The following is a 10430-nucleotide window of genomic DNA, read 5'->3' as shown; positions in this document are numbered from 1 at the left end:
CTCTTTGCCACTGCCCAGAATTGTTCAATTGGGTTAAGTTCAGGAGAGTAAGTAGGAAGATAGACACATTTATATCCTCGATACTCAATATACTTCTTTATGTTTTCATGGGTGTGAATTGGTGCATTATCCATAACAATATGATAGCCTTTCATATGTGGGTGTTTGTCCATTTCATCGAGTGTCGTTTTTAAGAAACTGATATAGTGACCAGTAACAGTCCCTGAGCTTATGTATCCATCAGCTTTTCTCTTCTTCGCAGGTCTAGGTTTTTTTTATGCCGACGGTAATCAAGCCCGAGGCAGAAATAGCACCCAGTATAGATGTTGTATTTGCTCTTGTAATCGGCCTGGTAACAATAGCGCGAGTGCCTTTATTGGACCAGGCTCTTGAACGTTTCATATTTATATCAAAAGCAGACTCATCAAGAAACACGCAATTCGTCAGAAAGTTCATGTCTGTATTTTCCCATTTGCAAACCCAATTGTGCCTCTCTTCAATCTTTGCTGGACTGTTTCTCTCAATAGAATGAAATTCTGCTTTTTTCAACGAAAGGTTGCATTCACGTCTCATAAAGTTATTAACAGTGCTGCGTAGTACTTTTAGATCATGAAATTGCTTCAATAAATGCTCAGTTACTTCAATAACAGTAGCAGAGGGATTAGCATCAATGAAGTTGATAACAGTCGTTTTATGTTCTTTAGTTAAGATACACTTACGACCTACTTTTTTACAGCTACCAAAAATACCGTCAAGGCACGCATTGTACTGGCTCACCCATCTATAAGCTGTTCGAGGGTGAATGCCCAACTGCTTTGCTGCTACTGCTGCTGCAGTCATACACTTTTCAATCTTCAGATCGAAAAACCTAACTTTATCCTGAACTGTATAGCGCACATATTCTCGTTTTGGTTTTGCCTCCTTCATATGAACATCTTCATTTTTTGGCTTTTCCAACATCGGATAAGTCAGAGAAGACTCATTGGGGACTGCATTTCCCAAGTACTCTGTGTGAGTAGCAATAGTCTCAACAATAAATTAATTCTGATTAACAATGTAGTCCATGGGCTCAGGACCACCGTTCTCATCAACAACATTCCCATGTCCATCTTCATATAGAAATATCGTACTCATGTTGAATCGTAAAGTTTTGAAAAAGAAAAAAAAAAAAAAAAAAACAAAAGGAAAAGTGCACTCACTGTCTGTTTATATTTCTCAGGTGCCAAGAATCATGGTGCCTGATTTCTAAGCAGGCGCAAGTGACAACATTTCTAAAAATATGACATTGATTTTGATTGGCTAATGACACTATTTTTATTTGGCTAGTGACATTAATTTTGATTGGCTGTGACATTACTTCTTGGAAGCACTGTATAGAAAACTTTGTATCTTATTGTTTTTAATTTAAAACTCCGTATAAAAAAGCGTGGCTCAAAGAGCACCAACCACACCTTTCGTCTCCATTTCGGCAACTGTACGAACATTATTATTTTTCCAGTAATTGAATACATAATAGAAGCTTTTATAAGCAAAAGCATAAATAAAAAAAGGTCTACCAAAGGGGCAATTTGTAAATGATAAAGATGTAAATTGATACTGTGAAGAGCGCAAAAGCTTTTACAGCTAAGCGTAAAATATTTAAAAAAGCGTAAATTGGTATCGTGAGCACTGTACAAGGTGGGTTGCACACATCTAATATACCTCACAGATCTAAAATCGGTGAGCATTTTGTTCAAACTTACGGCTAAAACCATTTCCATATTTGTTGAAATACTCATTTAGCAGCTCCATAAACATGTATCAATCGTTTTTATCAACAAAATATACATGATATTCTGGAAATCTCTGCGTTTTCTGGGCGATTTCCAGGAACGGAACCTGAACTTGTCACCATGACATCTGTATTCTGTTACACACGCAGAGTTATTATGTCATATTTTCTAGATAAAGAAATTATCTTTTATTCTAAATAGGTGTAAGTGCAGCATGAAGGAAATATGCATATACAGGTATATATGAGTATATATAGAAAGAGAGAAAGAAAGAGTATGCATGTAAATTTATACAATAATAATTATAATAATGATGACAGCCGTAATAAAGAAAGACAGAGAGCGAGAGGGTATGTAACTAGGATTCTATACAATATATATATATATATATATATATGGTCGACGAAAGGAACGGTTGCTTAAATAAGGGGTGATGCATAGATATATAAACAAGGTTGTCTAGTTGTTGCTATTGCTTCCATTAGCATATCTACACCAAAATTCATGACTATATAAACAATAGATGTAAATAAAGAGAAAAACACGTAGTTGTATAAACTTACTTGAATTGGGATACATCCACACCACAGCTCGCACAAAAGGTCTGTGAGGCAAATAAGACAGGTAATGATGACTGCTTATTGTTGTTGTAATTGAAAATAGTCGAAAAGTTCATTCTTTACAAAAAAGTACAAGAAGCAGAAGGAAAAAGAAGACACCCCTTTTTATTTATTTTTTGTCCTCTTTATACTTTATATTCTAACGTCATTTTTATTAACCAGGAGATCACATTGTCATACATGGAGATTACAAATTAGGAAGTAACTACCAGAAGATGACGTTAGACGCAAGTAAACATTTGCTTCATGATTGCTCTATCTTTTTCCTCCCGTTGCTTATCCACTGCATCTGCTCCTCCTGTTCTTTTGAGTTTCTTTAATCCCACAAAGTTTGTCAATTCTCTTTCGAACGCATCAATGCTCTGTCCCAGTGCCTTGGTTCTCATTTTCTCCGCTTGATCTAAAGCCCGCAATCGACGATCATGGTCCACACGAATCGCCGACACCTCCTTCATCACGCTTGCCATCCCTTCAAACCCTTCTTCGGCAGGGGCCACTCTAAACTCCGGCACACTTGGCTGTTGCTTTGTTCGCTCATGTATTTCAGCAATCTTGGTAGCTTGTTCGAGTACATCAAGGATAGCACGATGGTCTTCTTTGAGATCAATCAAAAGGTTCTCTTGATCTTTAAGAAATTTTTGTTCCTTGACGATCGTCTGAAGTGTGGTCTCCCACGTCTTTTTCCATTGAGGCTTGTATGTTCTCAAACATGCCTCGAGGTCTTCCATTTCCTTCTCGAGTAGCTTAGATTCATCCAGACACTGCTGCAACCGGTTCTTGCTCGGTCGACATCGTTTCTGGGTAATATCATGCTTGAGTTGATCAACACTGTCCTGTAAGGCCTCTAATCGGCTGGTGACCAAGTAGGCAGCCGTCTGAGTAATCTCTTTACCTTCGTCTATCTCCGCCTTGACTGTTTCTGAAGGTGAGTCTTGTGCCTGGTTCTCTAACTTTTGTTTACAACTTTCGTACGCCTGACGAGTAGCATGTAGTTGTTGACGTAATGACTGCACTTCGTCTGACGTCGTTTGCTTATTCAACCATGTCTTCAACGCTTGTTCCGCAATCTTTTCCATTGCATTTTTCATTTCACCCAACAGAGGTTGATGATCCGACATATCTACACATAAGCATCAATAAAAAAAACTCTCTCTTTCTCTTTCCTTTTGCTTACCTTTCATCGACAAGATAGAGTAAGGCTTCACATCAGCCACGTTTTCCAGCTCATATTCAACATCCGAACAGGGATCCAGTATGTAGATGACCGATTCAGGCACCAGCATATTGTAATGACGTTCGAACAATTGCCTTAGGTTGGACAGGATAAGATCCTGAGATCGAATTGTTGCCTTCTTTATACGACTACCCTTTTTCAGATACAGTGGTAAGGCGGAATCTACCTTTTGTGTGTCCATTTAATCTCAAGCATCTTTATGTATAAAGAAGGGTTACCTTGTTTGTTATTAACGCACTTTGAGCTTTCTGCTAGACTGTCTTGAGAAGCCAGTCTGTTGACCACCTGCTTGGCGGAAGGATCTGTGAGGTCGATTTGCATAGGTGAAAGGACCTTGGGCTCACGACGTTCACGAAGGATAGCTTGTTTCTTTTTGATGCCATGAAGTAATTTGAGAATAGAATTCTTGATTGTAGGTAAATCCTGTTCAAGTGCTTCAGATGATGGTGGTTTAGACAGTGTGTTCTTTAGACAAGCATATAATTCGTTTGGTAAATGACACATGTCTCTTTTGAATAAAGATAAGAAAAAAAAAAGGAGATCAGTCACACACGCACACAAAGATTGATAGTCTATTCTAATTGATTTTTTACTCCATAGGTAATAACAGAAGTTCAAAGGTTCGTGATATATGGCTAAAGTGGGTATCTAGTGTTTGATAATCTTGATGAACTTGGTTGTCGGATAACTCTCCAAATGACCAAGCGGTTAATGATTCAAGTAGCTTTTTAGTTGCTTGAAGTAATTTAGATACATTCTGTTCAATCTCAGATGCCTAAAATAACAATTATCAATTACAAGTCAAAGAATATAATAAGCCTTACAGAAGAAGAAGGAGACATGATAAAGAACAAAAAGAAGAAAAAGAAGAAAGGAAATGATTCTTTCATTAAAAAAGCTTTTGAAAGGACAAAGAGAAAAGAGACCAAGGTGAGTTTAAAGGGTATTATTTAATACATTCCCATTCAGTTATTTTTTAAAATGGTAAACGTAGAACTTTGATAGATGACATCTTGGCAATGCTTGTAAGGTGGTTTGGAATCATTAGAGCAGAGATAGGTGATACTATGTATATTGTAAGCTAAAATAATAATAAAAAACCAACTTACTTTCCACCGACCATCAGGGTAAAAGTACCATTGGGTACATCTTTTGGAATTATCCAAGTGTTGGAGTAATTTCTATTATAGCCAATATTTTGATGGGCAGGAAATCCTTGGATAGTTTTATTATCATGGGTTAAAGTAGTAAATGTACCCCAAATCTTGGTCATTCCTACGTTTTTAACTTGTACAGGATGAGCATCATCTTTATTATTTTACTATTTAGAACTTACCATTGTATTCTATAGTCATCTTGTCGCCTGGGTGAAAAATACTTGAACTGTTGGGTTGAAGGATATCAATTTCATCTGCTCTTATAAGCATGACAAAGATAACTAAGCAAGTCAATAATGTAAAAATGGTCTTCATGATGGATAAAGAAAGAAAGAAAGAAAAAGAACATCAAAGACCCTTTTTATACCAAAAGGGACATAATAAGCGAGGATAATGAACTACTCTAACAAGTCAAGTAATGCCGTTTAATTAAGGGATTTCATTATTTCTGTAATTAACCTTTCATGACGATGTATGCGTGATTCAGTCACACAGCAATATTTATGCTACCAATTCATTTCCCGATTACACATGGACGCACCGACTTTCTTTTTTCTCTCTCTTCAATGTCGAGTTCGAGGCTATTTAAAAATGACTCTGAAGAAGAGTTGATGTTGAATCACTTATCTGAAGAAGACGAAGACTTGGAAGCACCTGCTTCACTTATACTAGAACGGCCAAAAAACGATAGACCAACGCTGTTATCAACTAGAGACCATGTATCAATAGAGGATAGGACAATGTGGAGATGGGCTAATGTCGAGAATATGGACTATTTCTTTCAAAGAGTATATGACTATTATCAAGGCAAAGGAATTTATTGTATTTTACTAGCAAGATTACTCAACCTATTGTAACCCGTTTTTTTTTTACAAGTTGACTATCACTCACCTTTGTCTATAGAACACTCTCCTTCATGATTGTATTTTCTACCTTTCTCGTTGGCTGCGTCAATTACTCAGAGATACCCACAAGTCATTCACTTGATCAAGTGATTGTCCCTCAATGCTTATCCAAGCTATCTACAACCAAGTTTTTATATTTAATCATGTTTGTCCTATGGTGGCTGTGGCAAGCGATCCGATTTGTTACAGATATACCTGCGCTCAAAGAGATGTACAATTTCTATACCATTCTGTTAAACATACCTGATGCAAGTATAAAGAACTTAAGTACGGGATTAGGTTTCTTATATGTTTCTAATAGGAGGATATGCAAACCGTCTCATGGCAAACAGTACTCGATCGAATCATTGATATCAGAGAGACCAATCCTAATACGTCAGAGCAATCACCCATACGGTTGACAGAACATGATGTGGCTAGTAGGATTATGAGAAAAGAAAATTATTTGATTGCCCTCTTCAACAAGGATATATTCAACCTGACGATTCCTTTACCTTACTTAAGGCATCGACAGCTATTCACAAAGGACATTCAATGGAATTTATCTTTTTGTTTACTTGATTTCGTATTTGATCAACGAGGACAAATTAGAAAGAGATTTCTAAAAGAAAAGAACAAGCAGATACTAGTGGCAGGGTAAGCAGATATAGCAGAATGAGTATAGAATGAATAAACACACTCTCTATTGATTAGGCTTAAACGAAGATTCATCTTTATGGGATTACTGAACTGTGTTTTAGCACCATTCATATTTATCTATTTATTTCTCTTTTTCTTTTTTAAATATTTTGAGGTAAATTGAATAGTGAATAGCGCATTATAAAAACTCATTTTTATTATTAGGAATATCACAAGGATCCAAGTCGAATTGGGTCAAGAACTTATTCTCCCTTTGCCAAATGGAAGTTTCGAGAGTTTAATGAATTACCTCATCTGTTTGATAAACGAATCAATCAAAGTTACGAATACGCCAACCTGTATGTCAATCAGTTCCCCAAGGAAAAGACGATCCTTTTTGCGAGGTACATGAATATACTTTTTTATTTTCTCCACTCTTATATTTTTTTTTTCTTAGGTTTGCGTCATTTATTGCTGGCTCATTTGCTGGCGTGTTGGCTCTTTTTAGTTTATTTGACTCTGAAGCGCTACTTAATTTTGAAATTACGCCCAACGGTACCGTCTTGTTTTACCTTGGCGTCACAGGTACGATCTTTGCTGTCACACGTGGCATGATTCCGGATGAGAAACAAGTTTTTGACCCGGAAACGACACTGAAGCAAGTGATTGAATATACACACTATTTACCATCTAAATGGAAGCATAAGCTGCACACGGATCAGGTGCGGGCTGATTTCTGTCTTTTGTTTGATTACAAGGTTGGATTGTTCTTACAGGAACTAACAAGTGTGCTCTTTGCACCACTTGTCCTTTGCTTCTCACTTCCTAAAAGTGCCGAACAGATCATCGATTTCTTTAGAGAATTTACGGTTCATGTCAATGGACTTGGTTATGTTTGCAGTTTTGCGCAGTTTGATTTTGAAAAGCATGGCAATCCGAGATATGGGGTCGAAGGCGTGCTCGTAGAGGATGAGTATTATTTAAGCAACGAAGGCAAGATGGAAAAGAGTTTTCTCAATTTTAAGGTATGGTAAATAATTATGGATTATCATTCGTTATCTAATCTTGTATATATATAACAGGCTAATCATCCTCATTGGATACCAAATGATATGGCTGGTTCGCTTTACCTATCAAGACTAGAAAGATTTAAAAATCAGAAGAGACAAAATGACATTACAAAAGATGAACCATCTCCGATAAGATTGAATAAGTATGGTATTCCAAGCAATTTAGGTGATTCATTTGAGCCTAGTACACCTCCTTTCCAGAGTCAACAACATCATGAAGAAGAAGAAGAGGAAGAAGAAGAAGAATCTACCAAGAAGAACGTTGTGGGTCTCTTGAATCAATTCTATGACTTGAACAATCGTCCCTAATAAAATTAGAGTTTGGTTTTCTTCCCACAGTTTAAAACCCACTATGTTTCAACTTCCGATTTAGATGCCTCTGCATGGACCTGTTTGACAGATGAGCTCATTATGGTAAACAATGTATTGCATTGCCTTTTTTTTAGTCTTGATCTTTTGGCTTTATTTATGCTTTTTATTTATATGTTTTGACTCTATGTGACCAGAAATAAAACTATCTTGCAATACAAATAATCAGTTGAAAGGATACTCCGCATAGTATTGACGTAGCAGCTATGTTTGGGTTTAGACCCAGTGTAACCAAGTGGGGCGATCCAATCAAAAAGAAGATTCGTATTCCCGTAACGAATAAAAAGGCCCCCCTCCCTTCCGCATTTTTCTACTTTTTCTTTCCAACAAACAACAGAAAAAAAATGGCCAACGCTCTTGTTACTCCTTCTCTCGCTCATTTCAAGTTGCCTGAAATCCACAATGAACCTATGGTAAGTTGATGATGAACATGCTTAGTTTCTCTTTTTTTTTTACTTATAAACAATAGCTCAACTATGCTCCTGGTTCACCCGAAAGAGCCAAGTTGGAAGCTGCTCTCAAGGAAATGATGGCTCAAGGTCCTGTTGAAATCCCTTTGGTTATCAATGGTGAAAAGATCTATACTGGAAAGACTGCTGATCAATTGAACCCCTCTGATCACAAGAAGGTCGTTGCCAAATATCATCAAGCCGATGCTGTTTATGCTCAAAAGGCCATTGACGGTGCTTTGGCTGCCAAGGCTCAATGGGAAGCTCTTCCTTTCAATGACCGTATTGCTGTCTTCTTGAAGGCCGCTGATTTATTATCTACTAAATACAGGTAAGGACAAACAATGGAGAGAGAAAAATATGCATATCTAAAACGCTGATAGATACAAGGTCATGGCTGCTACTATGCTCGGTCAAGGCAAGAACATCTGGCAAGCTGAAATTGATGCTGCTGCAGAACTTTGTGATTTCTGGCGTTTCAACTGCAAATATGCTGAAGAGATCTACACTCAACAACCTCCCAAGAATGCTCCCGGTAACTGGAACCGTACCGAATTCCGTGCTCTCGAAGGTTTCGTTTTGGCCATTTCTCCTTTCAACTTTACTGCCATCGGTGGTAACTTGCCTTCTGCTCCTGCTTTAATGGGTAACGTTGTTCTCTGGAAGCCTTCTCCTTGTGCCGTTCTCTCCAACTATCTCGTCTACCAAATCTTGGAAGAAGCTGGTCTCCCTGCTGGTGTCATCCAATTCATTCCTGGTGATGCTCAAGAAATCTGTGGTCATGCCATTGCCACTCCTGACTTCTCTTCTCTCCACTTTACTGGCTCTACTCATGTGTTCCGCAAGTTGTGGAAGGATATTGGTAACAACATTGAAAAGTACAAGAGCTATCCTCGTATCGTTGGTGAAACTGGTGGTAAGAACTATCACTTACTCCACCCTGGTCTTGACCAAGCTGGTGTTCGTCACGCTGCCTTGCAAACCATCCGTGCTGCCTTTGAATACCAAGGTCAAAAGTGCTCTGCTTGTTCTCGTGTCTACGTTCCCGCTTCTTTGTTTGCTGACTTCAAAAAGTTCATTGTCGAAGAACATGCCAAGATCACTCAAGGTCCCGTTCACGAATTCCAACACTTTTGCGGTCCTGTCATCAACAAGATTGCCTTTGACAAGATTAAGGGATACATCAACCATGCTGTTGCTGATGACAACTGTGAAGTGATTGCTGGTGGCAAGTGTGATGACTCTGTTGGTTACTTTGTTGAACCTACTGTGATCGTCACCAAGGACAAGTTCACCAAGACAATGAGAGAAGAAATTTTCGGTCCTGTTGTCACCATCTACGTTTATGAAGATGCCGACTTTGAAGGAACCTGCAAGCTCATTGGTGAAACCACCGAATACGGTTTGACCGGTGCCTTGTTTGCCAAGGATCGTACTGCCGTCGTCCAAGGTTCTAACTTGCTTCGTAACACTGCTGGTAACTTTTACATCAATGACAAATGTACTGGTGCTGTTGTCGGTCAACAACCTTTCGGTGGTGGACGTGCTTCTGGTACGAACGATAAGGCTGGTTCTTGGTCTCTCTTGGTTCGTTTCGTCTCTACTCGTTCTATCAAGGAAAACTTTGTTCCCATCGAATCATTTGCTTATCCTTCCAACGCTCTTTAAATTCACTGTAATTTTTTTTTCCCGTGTATATTTTAGAAACATCAATGTAATATAATAAAAAAAAACATGTTTATTGTTTTGAAAGAATATGTCTGTTGGGTGCTAAACATGCTTCTTCTACTCCAGGAACAATCGCTACTTCGATCCCATGTCGTTCTAAAAGAGCAACGCCTTCGCAATTTACCAGATCAGGAGGTTCACGTACACCCATGACCACTCGTTTGATCTTGGCTTCTATAATACGATCCACACAAGGCCGATTACCCGAGAGTCGTTTAGAACAAGGTTCCATTGTTGTGTACATGGTTGCTCCTGTGGGATCTACAGTTGTCTTTGCTAATGCACATTCTTCTGCATGTGTATTTCCTGGTAATTCACGAGAGTATCCTGTGCTAAGTAATTGGCCTTGTTTTACGAGAGCAGCTCCTACACAGTATGCAGCAGGTGCAGGTATTGACTTGTTGGCTTCTTGTATACATGTATTCATAAATTGCAAATCACTCTCGTCATTAGTATATGGAGTTCCATAAATGTCTGTCATCACGATAATAATAAAAAGAAAGAAAAA

General features: G+C 38.2%; 5 protein-coding genes across 5 annotated transcripts; 2 read left to right on the top strand and 3 right to left on the bottom strand.

The window, feature by feature from the left end:
• Positions 1 to 2613: 2613 nt before the first annotated feature.
• RHIMIDRAFT_239078 (AIP3-domain-containing protein) lies at positions 2614 to 4468 on the bottom strand (the record flags this gene model as incomplete). Its single annotated transcript, XM_023609097.1, has 5 exons — positions 2614 to 3512; positions 3567 to 3788; positions 3845 to 4134; positions 4220 to 4401; positions 4451 to 4468. 5 exons carry the CDS (start codon positions 4466 to 4468, stop codon positions 2614 to 2616), a joined length of 1611 nt encoding a protein of 536 aa, XP_023464639.1.
• Positions 4220 to 5128, bottom strand: RHIMIDRAFT_293142 (uncharacterized protein). The gene is made up of 4 exons (XM_023613960.1): positions 4963 to 5128; positions 4736 to 4913; positions 4451 to 4691; positions 4220 to 4401 (listed from the first exon to the last, which is right to left on the bottom strand). Exons 1-3 carry the CDS (start codon positions 5096 to 5098, stop codon positions 4592 to 4594), a joined length of 414 nt encoding a protein of 137 aa, XP_023464638.1. The 5' UTR covers positions 5099 to 5128; the 3' UTR covers positions 4220 to 4401; positions 4451 to 4591.
• A 266-nt stretch (positions 5129 to 5394) lies between these two features.
• Positions 5395 to 7685, top strand: RHIMIDRAFT_204479 (APG9-domain-containing protein; the record flags this gene model as incomplete). The annotated part of the gene is made up of 7 exons (XM_023606761.1): positions 5395 to 5636; positions 5687 to 5967; positions 6021 to 6324; positions 6382 to 6481; positions 6532 to 6710; positions 6764 to 7331; positions 7389 to 7685. 7 exons carry the CDS (start codon positions 5395 to 5397, stop codon positions 7683 to 7685), a joined length of 1971 nt encoding a protein of 656 aa, XP_023464637.1.
• A 404-nt stretch (positions 7686 to 8089) lies between these two features.
• Positions 8090 to 9862, top strand: RHIMIDRAFT_285386 (delta-1-pyrroline-5-carboxylate dehydrogenase; the record flags this gene model as incomplete). The annotated part of the gene is made up of 3 exons (XM_023613274.1): positions 8090 to 8158; positions 8215 to 8525; positions 8578 to 9862. The coding sequence occupies 3 exons, from the start codon at positions 8090 to 8092 to the stop codon at positions 9860 to 9862; spliced, it is 1665 nt and encodes a 554-aa protein (XP_023464636.1).
• Positions 9863 to 9929: 67 nt separating this feature from the next.
• On the bottom strand, positions 9930 to 10414 carry RHIMIDRAFT_27308 (cytidine deaminase-like protein; the record flags this gene model as incomplete). The annotated part of the gene is made up of 1 exon (XM_023612360.1): positions 9930 to 10414. The coding sequence occupies exon 1, from the start codon at positions 10401 to 10403 to the stop codon at positions 9933 to 9935; it is 471 nt and encodes a 156-aa protein (XP_023464635.1). The 5' UTR covers positions 10404 to 10414.
• Between the last annotated feature and the right edge of the window lie 16 nt (positions 10415 to 10430).

This window comes from Rhizopus microsporus (assembly GCF_002708625.1).
Source record: "Rhizopus microsporus ATCC 52813 unplaced genomic scaffold scaffold_12, whole genome shotgun sequence".
Taxonomy (NCBI): Eukaryota; Fungi; Mucoromycota; class Mucoromycetes; order Mucorales; family Rhizopodaceae; genus Rhizopus; species Rhizopus microsporus.
Note: the sequence above shows the minus strand (reverse complement) of the source record. Positions and strands in the feature narration are given on the sequence as shown.